Source organism: Tiliqua scincoides, chromosome 4 (assembly GCF_035046505.1).
Source record: "Tiliqua scincoides isolate rTilSci1 chromosome 4, rTilSci1.hap2, whole genome shotgun sequence".
In the NCBI taxonomy this organism is placed as follows: domain Eukaryota; kingdom Metazoa; phylum Chordata; class Lepidosauria; order Squamata; family Scincidae; genus Tiliqua; species Tiliqua scincoides.
This window is the reverse complement of record NC_089824.1, coordinates 134,257,003-134,282,572: the sequence shown is the minus strand read 5'-3', so window position 1 is coordinate 134,282,572 and position 25,570 is coordinate 134,257,003. Positions and strand designations below refer to the sequence as shown.

Genomic DNA, 25,570 nt, shown 5'->3' with positions numbered 1-25,570 from the left:
CTCCTATGAAAAGCAGATTGATAACAATGGTGAAAAAGCCTGAATCTGAAGCAAAGACACACCTTTTCAAGTTGTGGCTCTTATACTTGGCAGGGGATAGCAATTGTCCCTCTTTATACCAGCACAGTATCCTATTGTTCCTAATTGGGCCCCACACCTAAGGGCCCCCCCATGCTAAGATAATCCACTCTCTTCTTGACAAATACATACATCTTACTTATAGGCCTACATGTATGCAATTTTATATTAAAATGTGCTTAGATCCATTTGGTCCATTTACTCACATGCACTTTTTAAGCACACATTTGGATTGCTTTTCATTCTGCCATGAAGATATAAAGTTTATTATTCATTTCTCGGAGACTCTACAGACTTTGGCTGTGAACCTGGGGTGCTGCCAAAAATTGGGCCCCACAGCTCCAAATGGAGGCCTTGCCTCCCTGCTGCCATTCCTGGTCTTGCCCTTGTGCTTCTATTTTGATTGTGAGCCCCTTTGGGACATGGCACCATTTTCTCATTCTTTGCACTATGCAAAGTGCTTTGTGAACGTTTTGTTGAAAAGCAGAGGTATACACACACCTCCCCTGCCAGCATAACTAGCTTTTGCACTGGTAGAGGCTGCTTTACCGCTGCTGTAAAGTAGCCTCTGTCAATGAGGACAGCGGGCTCACAGGCAGGGAGGACTCAGTGGCCTCCTGCATTCTGGCAGACCCATGAACACCTGCTGGAGCAGGTAAGACTATATAGCGGGTTGGAAGGAGGTGGGGAACCTTTTATATAGCTAGATCTATGGCAGGACAGAGCTAAGCCGATAGAAGCAGACTTGGTTCCAGTGACTCCCCTTAGCTTCTCAGGGCAAAAACACATGTTGGAGAAGGGGCAAAAACTATAGTTGCTTGGAGCAGTGGCACACACCCCTTTGATTTTACCAGTAGGAGTAAATAGCAGCTGTTCACTGAGAGAAAGTAGAATGGTGCGCTTGGAGACGCTGTGATGGTGGTAACCAAACCTTTCATTCAGCCCAGATTCTGGCTTCCGCAGACAAGGAACTTACATGCTGGGGATATAATACAGGTGTATTATATACAATATAATATATTGTATACAGGATATAATACAGGTGTATAATATAGGTGTATTATAATTATTATAATACAGGCCTCAGTATCCACAAAGGTTCTGTTCTCTGAACCCTCACTGATACAGAAAATTGCAATTAAACAAATCTGTGATTTTCCACCCCTTTCTCCCACCGAAGGGGACTGGAGTTGCACTCCCGTCTCCTCTGGAGGGCTTTCTGAAGCCCGCAGAGGCAATGTGCATCCACCCGCTGCCTCTGCGGGCTTTAGAATGGCCTGGAGAGGCAAAAAAATAGCTTTTCTGTCACATAAGGCATTCGGAGGTTCGGGGAAGACCCTAGAGCCAGTCATGCCACTGCAGGTTTCAGAAAGTCCTCCAGAGGGGATCAGAGTGCAGAATTCAGGTGGAGCTGAACCTGGCTCAGTGCAGGTCTGGGAGACTGAGCCAAATCCGTGGATGAAAAATCTGCGAATAAACAGGCTCCACCTGTAAGTTTCTCTGCACTCTGCCTTTTTCTCTGGTGCTCTGGATGCAAACACACATCATCCCTGCCACCATATCCTGGCCTTATTGGTCTAGCCTCACAATAGGTATTTTGTTATTCAAAATTTTTCAGGGAGGTACACAACTGTTTTTTTTGTGTTCCACACCCAGTTCTGTAACATGTAATGGAGACAGGATACATGTGGCAGAGCCCACTGAGGTCAATCTCAATTTGTTTTGCTTCTGCCTCAGGATAATTAGAAAAAATCATTTAAACTGCTGACCTGCAGATATCTAAACAAAACGAATGGAACAGAAATTTATTTCCACAAAAACTGATTGGTGATTTGGGTGTTAACAAGGTTCTTGGAAGTGTGGTGTTTGCTGTGGCCCAAGGTAAGACAAATGTCAACACCCATCAATGGTTGAGAAAAATGAATCTCCAGAAATAGGGCTAAAGAGGCAATACGTTGTCAGAAAGATTACTCCTGAGAAACCATAAAAGATACAGCCACACAATATAAACAATGTTATTGGCAGTTTGATGACAAGAACCTTCTCGCAGCTTTCCAATAACACTATAAATGAATCATGAAAACAAGAACTGGCTGGCATATTTTATGCACCAGGATGAAAAGATGAAAATTATAGAACGTGCAATATAGTGATATGCAAGAGTCTCGTGTTTGTGGGTTACTAACTGGATTCTTCTTTCCATAATTTACAGGTTTGCTGAATCATGAAAGCAGAAACGTGAATCAGAAAAATAAAACTAGGCACACATTTCAAATAAGCTTCGCTTCAGTGTCTTTTCAAAAATGTCACATTCATATATACTTCTTACAGGCAGAGGAAAGGTGCTAGGAGAATCAGACTCACTAGTTGTCCCTACTGGAACGGAAACGTTTGCACAGCAAATCTCAAATTTGAAAATGTGAATATCTTTGCATGCTGCAGTGCCGTGTGGTTTTAAGACCAGTTCTAGTTTAAGCTACAAAAATCCCAGGGTAGTAGGAAATAGCCAGGGAGGGTTGCGGTGCTTGAATTATTGGGGCAGAGGAGGCAGGGAGGGCCTTTAATGAAATCTACATGCCCCAGCCGAACTCCCCCCCCCAATTTTAGTCAAATCACACACAGCTTTCTTACAGTTCAATCCTATTGAGCCCAGCCACCAGTGAATGACACATTACATTTGCAGTGAATGGAAGTCATACAACTCATTTCAGAGCCTTCCCGCACCCACTGGATGATCACCAGTGTCAAATAGAATGGTGGGAGAGGCAAAAGAAGGTAGGCAGGGCAGGACAGGGTGGTGATGGGGGAAAGGGGTGGATCGGGTCCAAGAAGGGGGAAGGTTCGGCAGCAGCTCCAGAGGGTTGGGGAACCCTTTGGACAGTATAAGGTGCAGAGGGTTGCAGAGTGAAGGGCAAAACAAGGATAACTCCCTCTACCCATGAGTGAATGAAAGTGTGTTCTATTCCCGGAAGGAGGTGTGAGGAGACCACCCTTAGTTAAATGATTCACATAGAAAATAGCAGTTTCAAAAATAATGCATTCCTTTGAAGATAACTATGAATGTGTGTACACATACACAAACATTGCAAAATGGTTTCAGAAGAAAGAAGGCAGGAAGCCTGCATGAAATCTTAATTTTTTCTTAAAACCTTCTGTTGGTGTCAGACTTGGCAGACTGGTGCTGAAACTGCAGTTAGCAACCTCCATTTTTATCTAGCAGAGAAAGCTTCATTGTGATGCACTTACTAATTAAAAAAAAAGTTTTACTTGGGTATTTTAGGAAGTTTTGGAAAATCCCCACAGCTAACTGAGGGTCCGATCCTATCCAACTTTCCAGTGCAATGCAGGCCCAAGGTAAAGGAACAAACATTCCCTTACTTTGAGGAAGCCTCCATGACTGCATCCTCCATTGCAGGATGCAGTACACACTCCTTTAGTGCAGCTGCATCAGTGCTGGAAAGCTGGATAGGATTGGGCCCTAAAACTGGGTCCTCTATATGTCAATCAATATAAAACACAAAAAAGGACAAATTGTTCCTATTTTTACTTATTAACTTTTTTATTAAAATTGAGCTATTTTTACATGTTTAAAATATTTTATATTCAAATTACAGAATATTCCAGAAAACAAATATATGCAAAAAACTGTTGAAAGTCAAACCAAATCCCTTCCTCCCCTCCCCCCCAATATATATACTATGATCCAAAATATGGTCCAGGAGGATGGAATACCTGAGATTTCAATAGGCTTGTTTTCCATGAGTCACTGAATCTTAACAGTTATGTGGATTAAATTGTATTTGATCTCAAACACAGAGCACTTCTTTGGTTGGCAAGAGCAACATTTCCGAGGAAGATGGGTGAGAGATCCTTGTGTTGAGAAGTCAGGACTGATCTTCAGAGTTTTCTTCCAGGCAAACATCGGTTGTTTGAGATGTCAAGAAGGACTCCCAGGTAGCAAGGCACTAGAAACAAATTGGATAAGTAAGTTTTGCAAACCTAGACAGCCACCTCGACATGCATGAAATAATTTTTGCAACACAGGCATTATAATCTTTTCCTAATGAAAACAAAATTTGATGTCCACTTCTGAACCACAGGAATGAATAAGAAGAGGCACTACAGCAGGGGTACTCAATAGGTGGATCGCGATCTACCGGTAGATCGCGAGGCAAAATGAGTAGATCACGGAGTGCCGACCCCCCCCTTCAGGTGCCTCTGGGAGGAAACGCCGGGAGTAAGGCCCATTGTACTCAATGGGGCTTACTCCCAGGTAAGTGTGGCTAGGATTGCAGCCTCACAGCCTAATCCTAGGCATGTCTACTCAGGAGTAAGTCCTGTTATACTCAGTGGGGCTCAAGGTACACCAACATACATTGTACACATAAATGTTATATGTTACGATGGCGCGAACATTGTAAAAAAAAAAACTCTGGTAGATCTCTGGGCCTTGCTGGGTTTCAAAGTAGCTCTCGAGCCAAAAAAGTGTGAGCACCCCTGCACTACAGTATAACAATAGTTATGAAAAACAATCTAGCTACAGCACAAACTAGTTGCACTGAAATACTGAGGGAGGGGTAACCAAACTTTTTGGCATGTGTGCCACACACTTTACATTTTCTGCTTGCCTTTGGGTGATCTTGCTTCTTGTCTATTGAACTTGTGAGTAGATAGAATTCTGCAGAAGAGGTAGCCAGGAGAACTTAGAAGCCTGATTCTGTGACTTAGCTAGATCTAAGGTCCCAAATTTCTAGTGGTGATATCACTTATGTAGCCTGAGCTTCATACTGACTGTCCATGAACTAGGACTTTATCTACTTTATGCTTCCATCTTCAAGACCCTGACTTTTAAGGCGGAAGAAGCAAGTACACGTGTATAGAATCATAACCTACATGACATTTCCTTCAAACAGAATAAGGCCCAATTCATGCTTGCTAGCAGTGGTGTGAGAGTGAATTCCAAATGGTAGGATTCAGGAAAAGATAGGAACATATAACAAGCTGATGAGAGAGAACCAAAAAATTGGCCATGCCTACACGGCCAGGATACAAAGCCTTATTAGGGTGCTGTGGGAGCTGCATTGAACCTATAAATTGAACTTGAAGATTGAACATTCAATTGAACTGAAATTGAAGACTGGGGTGAGAGAAGACACCAGTATACAAGGGTGCCGCCTTATCTGCAGGAATTCTGTTCCAGAACCCCCAACAGATATCTGAAACCACAGATACGAGTGAACGCCTGACCCTGTGTTTTGGACCCTCTAAAAGCGAGGGGAGCAGTGCTCACCTCTGGAGGGGCTTATGAGACCCGCAGAGGCCGTGGATATCTGCCTTGGCTGGCCACAGAATGGCTGTTTTCGGCTGAGAAACATTACTTCTGGTTTTCAGCTGAAAACTGGAAGTGATGTTTTAATCCCCTAGAAGGCATTAGGAGGGCCAGGAAAACCCGGGAAGGTTGGGGAACTCTTAGGACATTTTAAATTAAGCTTTAGATTCATACATTGTTTTGCAGCACATCAAAGATATTTTAAGTGGACATCTCAAAAGGTAAGACATGATTGCAACAAACATGGATTGCAAGTTCATCCATGTACAGTACTGAATCATACAGGCACGCATGTTATGCAGCCGTTTGGCTCCTTTTCACTGTACTCTTGATAGCAAACCTAAGTTTGCAGCTGAGTAATGTGCGAAATGGCCTTTCCATTTTTGTCATTCCTCATAAGCAAAGGTGAACAACCTTGTGCCTTCTGGTAATGAGGCTATGCATATGAAATTACTGCAGAATGAAGGGAATGCAGAAAGTCTGCAACAGTCATATTGATAGGTGTTTTTCTCCCCTCTCCTGCCTGACTATTCTAGCGAAAAAGGTGCTTGAAATGGAAAAAGTAAATAGCAAGTGCTAAATAAAGGAAGAGCTCTAGTAATAGAAAAGTGAGCCATGAGCTACAGTCACTGCCAAGTGAACTGAAAGCAAAATAAAGCCAGACCAGAGTTACTGCAATAAGCTCTACGTGCCTTGAGTCATTAGAGAGTTTCCCTTGCACTAATAAAATTCAACAGTAGCAGAGATTATGTGAAGGGATAAAGAACAGAGGTCCCATTTCAAGGGGACTGTGTGAATCCAAGAACCTTTTTGCACTGCAACACAGGAGAGCAAAAGCACACAACTTTCAAATGATGATAGTAATAAACACCATTCAATATTCGCAGGAGAGCAGGATAGAGAGGGGAGAACAGGCTGATTGCTTGTCATGACTTTTATAAAAAGGCATCCTCAACTTTTCAGATTAAAAAAGTTTGTCTTTTCCTAAATTGGGTCCAATGAATGCAGACGAAATCAGAGTGGCCAGATAAATAAAATGTGACAAATGAATTTGTACATTCACTGCAATGTTACACAGTGCTCTTTTGAAGGTGCGTTCTTAACACAGATTAATTACTTCATTTCCTTCTGTTCTGCAAGAGACAAGAGTGTGCCTGTGTGACTGGAGTGGGTTGACTTCATTCTTCTGTGGTGTACTATTTTGTTTTAAAGAAAAATTCCCATGGTTCATCGGTGCATCTTAAATCCACAAGCGAGACTCCGTACTCCAGATCTCTTAACAAGTAAAGCATAACCAATCTGTACTGGAGTAAGCATTCTTCCTTAAGAACATGAAAAGAACCTTGTTGGACCTAAGCAAAGTCCAACCAGCCCTGTGTTCTTTGCAAGAATCCCAGAAACTAGCAAGCAACTTGATGAAGCCCTAGAAATTGACCAGGAAACTTCCAAGAGAAAGCGGTCTACCTTTTGTTCACCTCTGTGTTAGATCTAGGGATGCTGGGGGATTTTGCTGAGTCTGGGCTTGGTAAAGAATTCTTGAAGCTTGGAATCCTCTTTCTAAGAGGAGAGCCAAACTTGTTGAGCATCAAGAATCATTTTAAGTTTATGCTCAGATCATTTTCAACCTGTTTGTAAATGACCTGGAGGCAAGGCTAAGCAGTGAGGTGGCCAAGTTTGCAGATGACACCACATTTTTTCGAGTAGTGAAGACCAGAAGAGATTGTGAAGAGCTCCAGAAGGATCTCTCCAAACTGGGAGACTGGGCAGCAAAATGGCAGATGCGTTTCAATGTAAGTAAGTGTAAAGTCATGCACATTGGGGCAAAGAATCAAAACTTTACATATAGGTTAATGCAGTGGTTCTCACACATTTAGCACCGGGACCCACTTTTTAGAATGAGAATCTGTCAGGACCCACCGGAAGTGATGTCATGACCGGAAGTGACATCATCAAGCAGGGAAATTTTTAACAATCCCAGGCTGCAAACCTACTTACACTTACCCAGGGGTAAGTCCCATTTACTATCATTGTTAAAATAATATACATAGTAGCTTGTTAAAAACAAAGGTCTGTAACATTTCCCCAAATGCAGTCACATACCATGATAGCATCAAGTCTAATATATTAAAAATAAAATATTGAAATGAATGGGGACCCACTTGAAATTGGCTCGTGACCCACCTAGTGGGTCCCAACATACAGTTTGAGAAACACTGAGTTAATGGGTTCTGAGCTGTCTGAGACAGATCAGATCTTGGGGTGCTTGTGGACAGTTCGATGAAAGTGTCGACCCAACGTGTGGTGGCAGTGAGGAGGGCTAATTCCATGCTTGGGATCATTAGAAAAGGCATTGAGAATAAGACAGCTAATATTGTAATGCCACTGTACAAATTGATGGTAAGTCCACACCTGGAGTATTGTATCCAGTTCTGGGTGCCACATTTCAAAAAAGATATAGTGGAGATGGAAAAGGTGCAAAGGACAGCAACCAAAATGATTACTGGGTTGCGGTTCCCTTATGAGGAAAGGCTACAGTGTTTGGGGCTTTTCAGTCTAGAAAAGAGGTGCCTGAGGGAGGACATGATTGAGACATACAAAATTATGCAGGGGATGGACAGAGTGGATAGAGAGATACTCTTTTGCCTCTCACACAACACCAGAACTAGGGGACATCCACGAAAGTTGAGTGTTGGGAGAGTTAGGACAGACAGAAGAAAATATTTCTTTACCCAAAGTGTTTGTGGGAACTCTGCCACAGGAAGTAGTGATGGCATCTTGCCTGGATGCCTTTAAGAGGGAATTGGACAAATTTCTGGAAGAAAAGTTCATTACAGGTTACAAGTCAATAGTAGGTACGTGCAAGCTCTTGGTTTTAGAGGCAGGGTGCCTCTGATTGCCAGAGCAGGGGAGGACACCAGGACGCAAGTTGTGCCTGTTGTCTTATGTACTCCCTGGGGCATTTGGTGGGTCACTGTGAGATACAGGAAGCTGGACTAGATGAGCCTTTGGCGTGATCTATCGAGGCTCTTCTTATGTTCAGACAAATTTTCCACCCGTTGTCAGCCCTCCATCTTTCCATAAGGGTGAGCCAGTGGGAATTAGACAGCAGATGAGTCTTTGTGGGAAGGAGAGAGAATTTCTTCTCTTTTCCTTCCTCTGGATGCTATTGTGGCATGATCAAGTCTTGCACATCAGGAGAAGAGTGGTAGCAGCAATGCCAAGCCAGAATTAAAAGGGCAGCTCATCAGCATAAAGAAGCAGAGGCGCAAAATAAAGATTTTGCATTCTCTCCCAGGGATATTCCAGTGCAAATTAGTCAATGCAACTTGCTCCCTTGCCAGTATGTTTAGGATTACAGCCACCAAAACTGAAGGATATTCAATGGCACATATTCAGTGTCACTTAACTTGCATATATTATGTTATGCTGTCCTCTGCAGCCTCTCAGGGTGGCCATGGTGTAACAAGAGAGTGGATTCCCACCCTCTTTTCAGTGCTTGCTTATGGGCAAAATGGGTCTTGTAATCTGTGCTAGACATTTTGAAATAGAAACAGGAGTGTTTCTAAACTCCAGATTAATTAACAAAGGTATTATGATGCTACCTTGAGCATGTAGTGCAGATCTTAAATTTTTACTGTCTGCAGGCCATCCAGTGCCAAGTGAGACCAATGAATCAAATCCGTGTGGGGAGGCTCAAATGCTCTTATGAACCATAGGCCAAGCTTTGCTGGTCTCAGCCCTACATGATATTCATAATGTTCACTGCACAGGAGCAGAAATTACTTCATATTCTTAAATGCTTCATGATCCCTGTTAATGCTCCCAATATGATGATGGTGTAATTATCATATCTGCTAATGAACTGCACACACAGCTGTCTGCAATACTGAGACACTTTCTAGGGTGTTTTTTTTTTTTTTTCCTTTTCCTAAAGCCAACACTGTATATTATGACTTACAGTGGTACTCTGATGCAATGTGCAATTTCAGGAAAACACTTGCCATTTCATTTTAGGGTAGTTATCTTTGCCTTGTGACCCATAACAGTTTTATGCGTAATTAGACTCTAAATTACAAATCCAATCCTACACATATAAATTAAATCTCCTCTTAACATTGCGCGCTCTCTCTCTCTCTGGTTAGCTTGTGTTAACCATCATTTATTTGGAAACAACCCCCTTTTTTCTTGCTAAGGGATGGGAATAACATAATTTCAGAGCAACTCAAATGCTGTCTCAAAAGTAATGTCACTTCTGCAGCTGATGTTTTGCAGAAGAAAGGCCCAGAGCCTGAGGCACAGAGACCTACTTTTGTATTGGTGTGGTTAATTATATATCTTGCCAGCTGGAACAGCACTCTGATCTCCGACAACAAAATAAGCCACGGAAGCATCTGAATTTTGGAACACGCATTTGGTTACATAAATGAGAATAAGCTTTAAAAACTGAATAACTTATTCAAATAAAAGAGGCTTCGCATCTTTGCTCCGGAAGGCTTTGCTATACTGTCGCTTCAAAGATGAGCCACTTACTGTGATTTTAATTTAGAAATCTATGTTTTGTCAGGGACAAATGAAAGCCCTTTCAATGTTGTTTAAACCAATACCACTTTGCATTTAGTTTATGCTTACATTGTGTTCATTTTGGGGATGGGTTTGTGAGCTGCTCATGCAGTGCATCTGACTATAGTAATGCGCTCCATATAGTGCTTGCGGCTCCAGCCTGTGCTGGTCCCTGGCCCATCCAGATGGTTGTGGTATAGTGACTGGCTTTTCAGTATGCGCTGCCACCTTCCTACTGTGGTGGTCCTGGCATACAAATCATGTTGAAATGAGGCAGGAATTGACAGGTTTACCAGCAGAACATTATGGAGTTCCACAAAAATATTTCTCCCATATTTATCAATGGAGAGTGCTGGGAAAATATTATGGGACTCACAGTAAAACCAAAGACCCACTGGGAATCCCAATCCTAACCTGTGCTGGAGAAGCTGGATTGAGTGGCCTACGCCATATCCAGTGCAGGTTAAGGCGCAGACTGGAGGTCTCCTTGGGGTAAGGAGATATTTTTCCCGTGCAACTCCCCAGCCTTCCCAATGGGGCTACTCACTATCATGGGGCTCTGCACCAGCTAAATCCCTGGCACAAATCCAAGCAGCTCCGTTTAAAGCTGCCAGGTGCGGGAAGGGGATTAGGGATGGTGGAAACTTCCTCTACTGATCCGGTCTCCCTCTCTGGCCTGTGACCCCCATTCCACCCCTCCCCTGCTTCGTTCCACCCTTCCCCCACCCAAGTGACACTTGAAGGAATACTCACCACCAGTGGCCTTTCCTTTGGATACAGCACCAGCAGGCTGTGAAGGCCTTCACACTGGTGTAGCTTGCTCTATAGTAGTCGCAAATATGCTTTATAGCATGTTTGTGTAACTCTAGGCTGGTGTGGCAGCTGCTGCACTGGCAGAGCCAAAGATTAGAGTTGCGCTGTTTATCACTGAAATTGCTGGATATGACAAATACAGGAAGATGTCTGTGAGGGTGTCTAAGAGACTGAGGAAGGTGTGCTCAGAAGGAAGATGTGGAAGAGGTCCTGAAGTTTGCATAGGAGGAAGTGAGTGACAGTGATTCTTTCTGGTCACCTGACTCCTTGGCTCAGTAGATTTCACACACTGTCATCTGCCTATGGTAATGTAGTGGCACAGTAAACAAAAGACCCACTATCTCACCGTGAGGGTTCCTACTTCAGGCTGTGACATCTGAATAGTTAAGGACTGATCTGCCCCTTACATATCATCTAACCAAATGCCTTTAGCCAAAAATGTAATTCTTCACATGTAGAGCACCTGTGACAGACGTCTGGCTACCTCTTCTGGAAAATCTTAAAGAAAAGTGATTCTGTGATCACCCATAGGAACACTGGTTGAGTTATCAACTGCTCTTTTTCCCAACGTTGGGAAGATACGTGCCTTCCCATTATTTCTCAATGGATTGAGGACCTTTTAATTCTGTCAATACTTGAATCTATAGAGGACAACTTTGCATTGATAAATTTTGGATATTTAGAAGCCTCCCCCCCTTGCAAAGCCACCCCCATACTTACCTAGCACAATGGAGCCTCACATGATTCCAAGACTGAATGGAAGCATTCTGAAGCTTCCCCATGGTCTTAAACAGAAAACTGGAAGTATGGTTTCCGATTGCGTCAGGAGGCTCAGGTGGCTTCCTGCGTGGTCCTAAAGTTGCGCAGGCTCAGCGCAAATGCCTGGAGCCTTTGCCCCATTTGCTCTGCCCCAAGTCTGCCGCTGATGGATTGTTGTTTTAAAACTTTGTGCAAGGTCTGGTCTGAAATACAGTATATAAGTATAACCAATCTATCAGTTTGGAGGTTGCTCACTCCTGGAGCCTTTCTGTTCAACCAATTGTTTTGTGTGTGTTTGTGTGTGTGTGTACAAAATAAATACTACTGTTTTTTTGTTTTTTTTACTTTGTTATGCATAGCTCCATATTTCATTGACACTGCAGGCATTTTCTCAAAGTTATGAAAAAGCATAATGCATTCCTTCCACTGTGTGGCTATTGTGTTGTGTTTTCTGTGTCACTGCTGGTTGTGAGAGGGTCACAAGCACCTACTGGATATTTTCTATGAAGCGACAGTCCCCCTGAAGTGAATTTAACAATGTTGTGCAGAATATTGGAATATTCGGTTAGAATATTTGACTAGGGAGATCTCCGTTCAGATCCTCACTTAGGCAGGAAGACTAGCAGATGGCCTTGGGTCAGTCACTGTCTGTCAACCTAAGCTTCATTTAGGCCACCCTTAGAGGAATACACAAATATATCCTTTCATTCATTTTGTGGCATAAACCACTTTGTTCGCTCTTTTTGGTTGAAAAGTGGAATAGAAACATTCTCAATAACAGTAACAAATGCAACAAACAAGCTCCCTGTTTTGAAGCTGATTCTTTTTAGCGGCTGTGCACCCCCCTTCTGGTTCCGTGCTACAGTGCTCACCCTTTCCCACTGAAATCAACAGCACATACAATCAACACCATATAAAGATAAGTGTTTTTAAGCGCTACTGATTTCCAGTTCAGTTAAGCTGCTTTACACACTCTGGCCATACACCCCCTCCTCAAGCGGGATGATGTGATTACTAATGAAGCCATCCCCTAAAATGATGAATTAAACATTATAGAGATGGAGCACTATGGAGAGCAGCATAAAACTCATCTGTTCTTCTTGCAAGAGAGGCCCTGCTGATACATGATAGTACAAGCACAATAGTGCTGGTTACCTGCTGGTTGGTGAACAGCATGCTGCTCTTTTGATTGTCAAACAAGTTGTATTTGCGTATCCGTGTTTTTATAATTCCCTTCATGTGTTCGGGGACAAAAACAGGCACCTGCTATGCAGCCACTGAGGGATCATTCACAATGCATGCACAGCACTTGATATCTACTCATGTGATGATTCAACACATGAATAGCAACTGAATGTATGAACAGATTCCATTGTGTTTTAAAGTGACATGGAAGTTCCATCTGTGGTGTTTGATCTGTGAAGGTTCATTCATAAATGATAGATCTTCAAAGCAGGGGCCTGTTGGCTATGCTGAGGTTATTCCGTCAGGGGCCTTGTACACGGATGAGACTACATACTAAATGCTTAATGCTACAGCCATTAAGGTAGGAACATGTATGTATGAATCAGGCCAGAACCTTGCCATGTTTCTTGGTGGCAAGGTTGACCCTTTCTTTTCCTTTTACAAAACAGTAAATTATTTTTTGGCATTGTTAACTCTCTGTGATGCTTGTGTAATGTTGGCCACCACATCTACAACTTGCTTGAGGCTTTAACCATTTGCTAGCATATCATAACAAGCACTGTGCTTTTATTACTTTCATTTTAAGGACCCCAACCTGGGAATCCTTATGCACACATCACGGTATCTCTAACAGCCCAATTCTATGGGCTCTGGTTGAAATGTGTTCCACTGCTGGAGACTGCTGATAAGCAGTCATAAAGCACCTGCCATCAGTGTGCTGAGTCATGCACTGCTGGGATGCTGGTAGGAAGGCTGTCGTCAGCTCGCCTGCTGCCTGCCACAGCAGGTAAGAAAGTGGGAGAGGCAGGAGGAGGGTGGAACGAAGGTGGGAAGGGGCGAAACTGGGTGGGAAGGGGGCATGACAGGGATGGGAAGGCTACGAGTGGGGGTGGATCTGGAAGCGATGGCACGTGCTGAATCCTTTTCCCCATTTTTACTGTCTTCCCGCCCCCTTTCTCTCCTCAAACATGCATTAGTGAAATTGCTAGCACAGGTCTAAGAAGACCCATTGGGGGTTAGAGGCTTATAGAGAAGTAAGGGGGCATTTTTGGTGAAAAGAAGGATAACATTGGGTTCTAAGTCATATAATGTACTATGGTCAAATTTCCAGCTTTGATATTCATATAGCGCCAGCCCATGCACGTCTATGTAAAAGTCAGTCCCCTTGTGTTCAATGGGACTTGCTCTTTGTAAAGCGTACACAGTATTAGGGAACTCTAGTCTGGGAGCCAGAAGTGTGTATTTTATGAAACAATCTGACACCTTTACAGGCAAGCAACCTCTATAATATAGTTTATAAAATCCAGAAGTTATAAACTTCACACTCATGGAGCTTAGGCACTGCAGAGCTGGAGCATTACATATAAATCTTAAATGGAACAATGTCAAAGATCTCTCACTATCACAATTTTTGAAAACAACTTTTCTTTTCCTACCCTGCTTCTGTGGGCATTTTTTTTTAACAACCTCTTAGTTACTCTTTTTAAAAATACATTTTAAAAAACAAAACAAAACACATTTACAACCTGCTCTCATCTGGCTCTTGAGTGGTCTCCCATGCAAGGGGCTGGTCAGATTCATACCAATCGTTAGCACTGCTTCATTATTAGATGGCCCAGTGCATTCTAACTAGGCTCATTCCACATAAACTTGATAATAATTTCAACTCTTTCCTGCTAGATCTCTGGGGCAGATCTGGATTGTGGGCTCCCAGTATCCCACCCCAGTCTAGATTCTGTTCTGTGAATCAATCCTACCTTCTTGCTTCTTTCATGGTGCCACACAGGCAAAGTTATTTCTGTGGACCTTTTTTTAATTAGTTGATCCATGTGCACTTGTGTGATCAGCAACCAGGGTCAAGAAAGACCCCTTTTACAAATGCAGTGAAATATATAACATAGAAATAGTGCCAATCTCTTAAAGCAGTGGTTCCCAGCTCTGAGCTGTGGCTCCCTGGGGAGCTTCGGAAACCAGTCAGGGGAGCCGCAGAATTCTTGCGAAAAACCAGCTGCCCTATACAATGTATAGGATTGTAGTCCTAATGGGGAGCCCCAGCCAATAACCCAGTAGGTCAAGGGAGCCACTAGTCGAAAAAGTTTGGGAACCACTGTCTTGGAGCAATACCTGCACTGTTAAGCCTCTAAAAGAATAACACAGAAAAAGTCTGGTATATCTTCAGCTGCTTATTCAGGAGGCAAACAGTATCACTGACATATAGGCCTTAACTGAGAGAAAAATGATAAAACAACAGCTTAGCCATTCTTCCAATGATACACAAAAAAATGAAATAACTCTTGTCAACCTACATTATGGAAAAGAGCTTTATTCTGCTCTCTCAATCCAGCACTCGACGTACAGGAGGAAAACAGCTTCCATGACTGCATTCCCTTTTGGTCCTGCAAAGTGTCCAATTATAGGTAGCTGCCCCATACTGAATTAGATCATTGGTCCATTAGTATTGCCAATGCAGACTGACAGTGGCTCTCCATAGGAATTTCAGATAGGAATTTTCATAGGCCCTACCTGAGGACGCCAGAGATCGAAGTTGGGACCCTCTGCATGTACAAGAGGTATGCTATCCCTGAGCCATCATCATCTCCCCATAACAGAGGCCTGGGAGCTTCTGACCTTGACCATTCAGGCCCACAACACTAGGCTGAAGCCACTAGTAATGTTCATAGTCTTCCATGTTGATTCCCCTATATGGGAATTGGATTCTAGTAATTTCCTTTGAAAAAAACAATAACTAAAAAACATGAATATCACATGGGTAGCAGCCATTCTGAGACAGCAGTACTGAGTTCTGCTGTTGCAAAGCACTATGGCCAGCAGCCCAGCCTGGCACAGAATTGGGCTTTAAGTTGCCTTTGAAGTTATTTCAAGAGATAGTCTGCATGCCACTTGTTTGGGCACTGTTGTACCCAGCCAGGAACACAAGACACAACTCTAGAAAGATGTCATGCTTTTCCCATTTGAGCACACAGTGTAAAAAGTGGGAAGCCAGCTGTACAGGCTGCATAACCCGTACTGATCCCTCAGTAGTTCCCAGTCAGCCATGTGTACAGACAGACCAAAGCTCCAGATGCATTGCTAATGCAAGAATACAGCCGCTCGCTGTGAAGATATGCCCTCAGATATGTTGGATCTATTGTGCATTTTAAAAAGAAACACATTTTTCCATAGATAATGTAAATAGCTTAGAAAGCACTTTCTTTAGACAGAAGGTACTGTCTTATACAGATTCAAAGCAATGATCCTTGTAGCCTCAGAGTGTCCACCCCACTGTGATTGGCAGTGGTTCTGCAGGTTGTCGATTACAGCATCTTACCAGCTCTGCTACCTGAGTTCCTTGAAGTGGAGAAGCCAGCAGTTAATCTCCTGGCTTTGTACAGAGAAAGCCCATGCTCAATCACAGACCTACTGGTTTTCCTATGATTCATGCACTGCTGCTCATAAAATGGAAGGGATCAAGGTGGAATTAGGTTTCTGTGCTGAGAGCTGCAAAAGCCATCACTGTGACAAAAAAAATGTATTCACCTCTTCACTTATGAAAGCATTTTGAATCCCTTGTCCTGAACTACTACTTCCATCATGCTGCTAAATCTGAGTAAGCTCTCAAAGAAACACTGTGATACAACAATTCCAAAAACATATTTGCTGCTGCAGCCTACCTGGCAGACTTCAAATCTAGGATCATGCAATTTTAAAAAATGATTGTAATTAAAACCCATTTCAACTCATGTATTGTTCCAGTATCCTGGTAGCAAGATCTTTGCACACCCACTTGTATGATAGAAGTATGACCAAGTTATTGGTTAGGGAAACTTTTCTAAGATAATTGTTGGTTCTTGCTTCACATCTCGTTGCTTCCAGACCTTCAATGTATCAACGGTGGGTTGTGGGCAGCCATTATTAGACTTGAGAATTAAATCACAGGTCAGAAGCTGAAGCCCAACAATGGAGAATATGGTTGCTCATGCAAAATGCTGATTTCATCTGGAAGCCTTTCCAGGTCAAGAGGAACAAATGGTTGGCATGAAAGGGCAAAGTCACTTCTGAAACCAACACACTACACCACCCAGGAAACCCTGTGACTTGTAAATCTAGTGGCTTACCAGGTGGGGGAGGAGCAAAGATCTATGGCAGCGATTTTCAACCTTTTTCATCTCATGTCACACTGAAAAGGCACTAAAATTGTCAAGGAACACCACCGTTTTTTTTAACAATTGACAAGGCACGCTGCACTGACAAGCAGGGGCTTGCATCCCCCAGTGGCCCTATTAACAAATGATCCTCCCCCAAACTTCTGCAGCACACCTGCAGACCATACGCGGCACACCAGTGTGCCATAGCACAGTGGTTGAAAATGGCTGATTTATGGGCTTCTTGTTCAGGTTCCAATGGTTCCTGATACAACATGTCTCCAATACAACATGTCTCTTAGATATGTTATGGGTAGGCAGGCCAATAATTTCAATGGGGTAGTAACTAGCGTGATGTTATCTGCAAAACGGACCTTGGGCCCAAACCTATACAACTTTCCAGCACTGATGCAGCTGTGCCAACAGGGTGTGCACTGCATCCACCAGTGAGGAGAACAGAGGCCACCTCAAGGGACTGTTTGTTCCCTTATATTGGGGCTGCACTGCAGCTGCATCAGCACTCGAAAGTTGGATAGAATTGGGCCCTTAGTGCTAGTTTGAGGTCTGCTTTTAAATTGACAGGAATGTGAGTCAAGGGCATTGTATAATTTGAGGCTGTTTTGTTATGTTGCTACAAAAGGGAATGAAAAGGAAAAGTGTTACAAATGACCTTGAGTGGCAGTGTTTATTAAAGATTCTAAGTTATCTTACACTAGCTTCAATAATTCAAAAAGACCAAGACAATCCTACTGAGGTTTGGATAATCTAACCACGTTCTTAAGTTTAACAGCTGAAAGCACCTGCCTCTTCACAGATTGATGAAACTGACAATTCTTTATTTAATTGACAACTCTAATTAAAGTTAATGAGATGTTCGTCACAAAGTTTAATGGGATGCGGATGGCCCTCTGTTCTGTGAGTGGTCTTGAGACTACCAAATATATTTTAAGGCAGTGCTACTCAAACCGTGGTCAGTGGACTGGTTGCCGGTCCACGACCCATTGGCTGCTGGTCCATGGCATGTCTCCTGGCATGTTTCCTGCCTTCTTTTGGCTTCTTCAGAGTCTATTGAGGCTATGGTAGCAGATACATATGTACATTAGAAAAACACTCTGGAGAGGGCTTCATTGGTGTAGCACAGGTGTGCCCAAACCCCAGCCCGCAGACCATTTGCAGCCTGCTGCGGGTCCCCATCCGGCCCCCAGGGGGCCTCCCCATCTCCAATGGGCACTTGGCCCTCACCCCAGCCTGCACTGGCCTGCCGCAGGAGCTCCGCGCCTTGCTTTCCCTCGCTGCCGCTGAGCTCAGTGGCAGTGAAGGAAAGACAAGCCCAGCGCATGAGCAGGGCTTTTCATAATGGGAAGGTAACGTGAGACTTGCAGGTCTCGCGTTACTTCCCACTATAAAAGACCCTGCGTGCTTGCTGACTGGTCTCTTCCTGACTTGTCCATGGGCTGGGCTGGGCTGGGCTCCGCTCAGCTGGGCTTGGCTCCCCTCCTCTCCCACAACCTGAGCCAGGGGAGTGCAGGAGAGGGAGAGGGAGAGAGAGAGAGAGATCCCCCTCGAGGGAGCGCAGCCCAGCCTGCAGCACATGTCTCTGAGGGAGGAAGGGCTGGTTGGGTTGCTGGCCAGGCAGGCAGCAGCACATGCTGCCCTAGCTAGTGAGGAAGGGCGGTTAGGTGGGCAGGCAGGCAGGCGGGCAGGCATGCAACTGGGCGAGCAGGCAGGCAGCCCAAGCAAACAAGGGAGGTAAGGAGGGAGGGCGAGGGGGCAGGTGAGCAGGTGGGTGTATGTGTGTGAAAGTATGGAAGATCTCCCCTCCCTTATTAGGGTGAATGAGATCATAAACTGGATTGATTTCATTCATTCATTTTCCCTCTCTAATATATTCATTTATGTAAATTTATTCAAATTTGATATGTAAATTAATTCTTTTTTTCCCCCCAGCCCCCGACACTGTGTCAGAGAGATGTTGTGGTCCTCCTGCCAAAAACTTTGAGCACCCCTGGTGTAACACCAACACAAATCCTCTCTATCCAACAGCAACGCATAAAGCGACAAGGCACATCAAGCTCTGCAGCTCATTTTCAACCATTCTTCTCAGTACTGACCAATTCACAGGTAAAACTCTGAAGAAACACTTCATACAGTGACAGCATTAATCTGGCTTAAGAAGGATAAGACATGTTCTTATATACGAGCTAAATGGGGCTCGACAGATTGACAGCGAAAATCCTCAGGCAAAAGAAAAAAAACCCTTAGAAAGGCTGTGTACAACTCTAAGGTCACATCTTTACCCTGATCTTAACCAAGGAGAAATGACATTTTAGAATGACTTGTACAGCTTAATAAGGAGCTTTATCTCTGTGGGTTGCATTGTCATGAAAAGTGAAGGAACAGGTTCTCACACTTGGAGGTGATTGTACTGAGTGCCACAGTAAGACCAAATTCCATCCAGGCTAACATGCATGGTTTTGTATACATTTAGCTCCACCATGCAAGTGGAAGTACAGTATCATTTTTAGGAGAACAGCAGTGCAATCCTATGCACATTTATTCAGAAAAAAGTTCCACTGTGTTCGGTGGGGCTTGCTCTCTAGTAAGGTGTATAGGATTTTAGCCTGAATGAACCAAGAAGTTACAGATACAAATGTCACTTCAGCCATTAGGGTCTTGTAAGCAAGTAATGGTTCTCTCAGCTCAGTCATATGGGGATAATATTAGTCTACATTATAGGGCTGTTGTAGCATTATCAAGATAGATGTGTTCTGAGCTCTTAAGGAAAGATGAAAGCAGCAATCAATGATTTTCCTGACTTCTGGCTCTTCAGAAGTTCCTTCTCTGCAACAATTTTTGAGAGAGAGAGAGAGAGAGAGAGAGAGAGAGAGAGAGAGAGAGAGAGAGAGAGAGTATATGGGTGTGTGATTTCATAACTGCAGGTGAGTTAGGGCGCAATCCTAACCAACTTTCCAGCACCGAGTTAAGGACAATGCAACTCCGAGGTAAGGGAACAAACATTGCCTTACCTTGAGGAGGTCTCTATGACCATTCCCCAAATGCAGGATGCAGCACATGCCCCACTGCCACAGCTATATCAGTACTGGAAAGTTGGTTAGGATTGTGCCCTTAATTGCCAAGTTTATTATCAGTATTCACCATTTTGGGGTAGTGTAAAAAGTGCTGGGTTTGAACTGAGGGTCAAATCACTACTTAACCTGGAAGAAGAGTCACTTTCATATATTTCCCCCTCCCTTACTGACTTCTTGGTAGAAGATTAGAATAAATGAATAAGTTCTCAGAAGTGTGATGAAGGATGCCTAAACAGAACATCTATCCTATAGACAAGGAAAACCTATTATCAGATCAAACTAATGTGTTTTCCTGAGCGCTGCTTTCAGAGGTTCTAGGACTGAAGAGAGATGCTAGGTATTCGTTCTTGTTTAGAGAGTGTAGGGGCAGAAGTGTACAGAGATGTCATGTTCCTGTGTAGAGCAAATGGTCACTGGCCAGACTGTTAGGTTTCACACACATTTGGCTTGACTGCAGAAGTCAGGAACAAACATTCAGAACCCTGCTCCACATAATGGAGGACCACGGGAACTTCCATTGCCCCAACACATTTTCTCTTCCTAGGGAGACCTGGAGAGGACTAAGGGACTTTCCCTATAAGGGAAAAAAGTGGCCCGTCTGCAAATAGTCTATTATTTTTGCAGCAGAAGAGTTTGGGGACATGTATCTGATGCAAAATCCAGAAGTCACGTGAGGACAGAAAGGGGCTGAAGAGATGTCAAGGGAAAGCAAACCTCCCAATTTCAGACAGCGTTTTTTTATCTTGATGTCTAACAGCAGGCTGTCAATGCCCCCTCACCCCTCTCAGGCTAATTAAGCAACCCTGATCATCAAGAGCTCTGTCTTTCCAATTATGTTCCGTTAAAATGATCCATGAATTCAGGACACAACAAGTCAAATGAAAACAACTACATTTAAAAAAAAAATAGATGCAAAGGAGATTATTAGAAGGAACAGTGACTGCTTTAAAAATATATTAATAAAGTGCAGTCAACCATAAGCACTAAAGTACTTTTTCAGCAACACTGTTGGAAAAAAGAGCTTTTATTTATATGGTAAACTCATTTGTTCAAAGGTATCCTTTATTCAATGTCCTTTCCAAAGAGAATAATATTGGACTTCAGAATTTCACATCTGGCATACAATCCAATGCAGCAGTGAGGTGAACCATGGATGTTTTTCGTGTTTTGGGTCCTTGGCAGGTGCCAAAATTTCTTGCTACTCGGGAGGGGCCACAGTTCTGTGGCAGAGCACCCATGGGCCAGCTCTGGTACCAGGAAAACCTCTTCCCTGTCCTGAGCGGTGATTTTCATTCTGGGCTGTTGCCTCTGATCTTTCAAGCTGATCTTGTCAGAAAGTTGTGGAGGGCAGCCACTTCTGCTGTTCAAAGCCCCAGCAGGCTTTGCATTCTGATTTGTGGCGGAAGTGGCTGCCTGGCACGACTTTCTTACAAGATCAGCCAGAAAGATAAGAAGCAGCAGCGGAACAGAAAGCACAATGCAGGATGGGGAAGACTTTTTCTCAATGCAATGGCCTGCAGTTTAGAGACCCCTGGTGTAGACAACACTGAGCGAAAGGAACCAATGGTCTGACTCCATATAAAGCAGTTTCCTGCATACTTATATATTAAAGGAATAGAAGATGCCCCTCTATGGAGTGCACTTGTAATGAAGATAATATCTGAAGTATTATTTGAATAAATAATATTTAAACTGCCCCTTTTTCTGGCTTTTAATACTAGTACAAAATCCTTCATTTGTTAAATAAGAGATTAATTTTAAATGCATTTGCTTTCTTACTCTTTTGAGCATACTGACGTGTGAGATAAGTTGTAAGCTCTTAAACAAAAGCTGCCATTGCTAGTTAGGCAAAAGGCTATTTTTAGTATTTTCTTTTTTTCACTCCTCCTTACAATGACCCATGAGAGCCAAAAGTGCTTTTAGGAAACAGAACACAAGTGCCCTTCGATTAGGATTGCTAACTATTGTCCCCACCTTCAAAAGCAGCCTGACGCACAGAAATTTAGCAGGTAAAACTTTTTCTCACATGTAGAGAAAGGGTGGGAAATGCTCTAACTTCGTAATTTGTGCTTATCATACTGTTATTAGGGGCTTCGCAGCTGGTCCAATAGAAAAGATGGCAACTTAAATCTTCCATCTCAGCTCCACCAATTAAAACCCATCTCTATTGATTAAAACTTCAATTGCCTGCTCTTTAATCAACTGAACTCCAAGGTGAATAATCTACTGATCTACTCCTAGAGAGGCCTGGAAAAAAAAAACAACCAAAAAAAAGCTTTCCTGCCTTAAGCACTTACAGCTCTCTTGAAGCAAGAAAGGAGATGCAAACATTCTTATGCTTTGTAAAACAAGACTGCCCTCTGTTGACACTGAACTCAAAAGCATATTGGAGCATATAGCAAAGGCCTAGTTGGGAAAATAAAGTAGCATTTTCATTTTTAAACACATTTTTTTAAAAAAAGATCGGATAGCAAGTGCACAGAGCCAATGGCTGCACGACATTTTTGTAAAGTTTCTTTTACCTGTTCATAATGGCGGATATTATTTTCTGCCATGTCGCTAAATGCTGACTTCATATCAAGGCACATATTTTGCTTCCATCGATCCCAGTCTGCCTGCAAAGCATTATTGGCACATTCCACTTTGTCTTCAAGTTTTCCAATCTCTTCTGACAGCTAAACAAGAATCAGAATAATATAAGAAATATGGGGAAGGGGGTGGTTCACTATGGATAACTCAGTATAACAATTTTACTAATACCAAAAGAAAGACATGATCAGCTAGAATTTTGATAAGACTCCTTTTCTGTCATCTAGTTATCTTTGAACCATGTTCTCTGAAACTCTGGGGTCCCTTGAAAACTTATCAAGGGTTCAGTTGTAGGGGAGAAGTTACCCTGAATGGCATCATGTCTACCATTTCTGGAATTCCCATGCAGTTAAAGCTCTAGAACAGGAGTGGCCAACCCACAGCAAGCCACGGGCCACTTTATATGTAGAGAATTTTGAACATGCCACTCAGTGGTGTCACTAGGATTTGTGTCACCCGGTGTGGAAGGCCTGCGCGTCACTCCATGCAGTGGGCGGGGCAACACCCCAGGTGGTGGGCATGGTGATGTACCATCACCCTGCCCCCACTGGTTTTTTGGCTGTACCTTTTGATAGAAAACAGATATTTCAATGTGGTTTGTTTCATTGCATTCTGCATGAAATTACGCATTGATTGATATATAACATGATGGTATAATTCCTCCAAATTCTGATTTTAGTGATTTTGAAAACTTGTAGAGTCACACACACACCCATGTCGACTTACTAACACCTTATTGCAGCAGTTCTCAAACTTTTAGCACTGGGACCCACTTTTTAGAATGACAATCTGTCCAGGACCCATTGGAAGTGATGTCATGGCCAGAAGTGACATCATCAAGCAAATTAAAATAAATAATTACAAATAATTAAATTAAAATAAAAGAAATAATTAAATAAGGGGGTGTCAGTCCTGTTCCACCAAGTGAATCTACTCTGAAGTAAGTCCCATAGTGGTCAATGGGGCTTACTCTCAGGAAAGTGTCGGTAGCATTGCATCCTGTGAGCCCAATTCTATGCATGTCTACTCTGAAGTAAGTCCCTTAGCGGTCAATGGGGCTTACTCTCAGGAAAGCGTGGGTAGCATTGCATCCTGTGAGCCCAATTCTATGCATGTCTACTCTGAAGTAAGTCCCATAGCGGTCAATGGTGCTTACTCTCAGGAAAGTGTGGGTAGGATTGCAGCCTGTGAGCCCAATCCTATGCATGTCTACTCTAAGTCCCATAGTGGTCAATGGAGCTAGTCTGCCTGCAATAACAAACCCCCAAAAAGAATCAGGGAGATTTCCAGCCCTCCCCAGTGCCCAGTTTAAAGTTCTTCTATTTCAAGCAGATCAAGATAAAGACCGACCTAGCTTTGCAAGTGCAAAATAGAAAACATTCCCCTTACCAGTTGAAGCTTCTTTTTTTTGCCCTTTTTTGGGGGGGGGGAGGCTGCCTTCTGGAGCATTTGTAGCACTCCAGCTCCATCAGATCGGGACCCTTCTGGTGGCCTCACATTCCCCTTTGCCTGGCCTGACCAGAAGGCAAGGCACGTCTGCCTACTCGCAAGTAAACACGACCACGTGGCTGAGTTTGCTTTCCATAGAGCTCAATAGACTGCAGGAGGTAGGGAGGGAGGGAGGTAGGGACTTCCTTCTCAGGTTTTTGGGGGCTGCATTCATTGGATCAGAACCATTCTGACATCCTTTAAGTCCTCTCTGCCTGCCCTTTCTGACAGACTAAGGCACGTTTGCCTACTCACGAGTAAATGCGGCCACATGGCTTTGTTTCTGGCTCAATAGACGCAGCTGGGAGGGAGGCAGGAACCTAGCGAGGGAGCCTAGCGACGCCAGTGGTGCCACTCCACCTTAATGTCTCTTTTATTGGTTACCACAGTATCTAAATAGAACCTCCAAGTTCAAGGGTAGTATATCTTTGACTGCCAGAAGGTATAGATTAAGAAACATGGGGGATGCTGTTGCCTATTTGGAGCTTTCCAAATAGCTGGCTTGCTGCTGATGAGGCCAGAAAGGCAACCTGCATGGACCTTTACTCCAGCCCAGAAGGACTTGTTCCAAGTTCCATATAAGATGTGTTCATTGCCCTTCTGTGCAGTCCAGCCCTCCTCTGCCTACTCACCTTTTCATCCTCAGAAATTATCTTAGATGGGATCTCTTTGAGGATGATTTTCTTGAAGACGGTATCTCCTCTAGCTAGTCCACCTGGGCTTTGCTGATCTCACTGGCCATCTCCGCGCTCACTAGCATTCACCGTATTGGCTTTCTCTCTTGTCCATTTTTTCCCTGCTTTCCTCCCCATTTTCCAAGAGCAAATAAAGGAGAATAGTCATGGCTGCCTGACTTTGCCCATTACAGCATTAGAAACTTGGGAGAATGCAGTGTAAGGAGTAGCAAAGAAATCAAGCAACCCATAAACTGCTGCGGTGTTTTTTCAAAAATACATGGCAACTTTGCATGTGCAAGTGTCCATGTGCCACTAGTGCTGCAGACTGGCCACCTTTGCCCAAGAGACTTTGGGCCCAATCCTATCCAATTTTCCAGTGCTGGTGCAGTTGTGCCACTGGGGTGTGCGCTGCATCCTGTGGTGGAGGGGCAGTGACTAGGACCTTCTCAAGGTATGTGTTCTCTTACCCTGGGGCTACATTGTGGTTAAACTGGAGCTGGAAAGTTGGATAGGATTGGGCCCTTTGTCTGTCAGGGTTCCTCAGTCTTTAACAGCTTTAGGATAGGCAGAAACAGAGCAAGAGAGCTTTTCTCATTATGGAAATAAAGCAATAGTAAAAGTTTTCACCTGTGAATACCTGCCTCACATATTTTACACCACACTAATGTGCCCAGGTAATCTGACTCATCTGAGACATTACTTGTTGCCATGCAACTGTTAGCTATAGAAGTTCTTCTGGGGGGAAAAAAAAAGAGTGCACACCCATATTGGCATCAGGTCTTCATTTACAGAACCAATTCTGGTAGCTGTGGTGGCTTCTAGGGGGGTCATGAATGCAAATTTTTGCAGTACTTACTTCCT

The 25,570-nt window shown here is 43.5% G+C and overlaps 1 protein-coding gene across 2 annotated transcripts in view; it reads right to left on the bottom strand.

The window, feature by feature from the left end:
• Positions 1 to 3,619: 3,619 nt before the first annotated feature.
• Positions 3,620 to 25,570, bottom strand: part of SNX7 (sorting nexin 7) — a 58,537-nt gene continuing 36,586 nt past the window's right edge. For both annotated transcript variants that reach the window (XM_066624258.1, XM_066624259.1), the window contains 2 exons: positions 22,478 to 22,630; positions 3,620 to 4,043 (listed from right to left, as the gene is read on the bottom strand). In XM_066624258.1, coding sequence (XP_066480355.1) covers positions 3,963 to 4,043; positions 22,478 to 22,630 — 234 coding nt within the window. In that variant the 3' untranslated portion in view covers positions 3,620 to 3,962. The remainder of the gene's footprint in view (positions 4,044 to 22,477; positions 22,631 to 25,570) is intronic.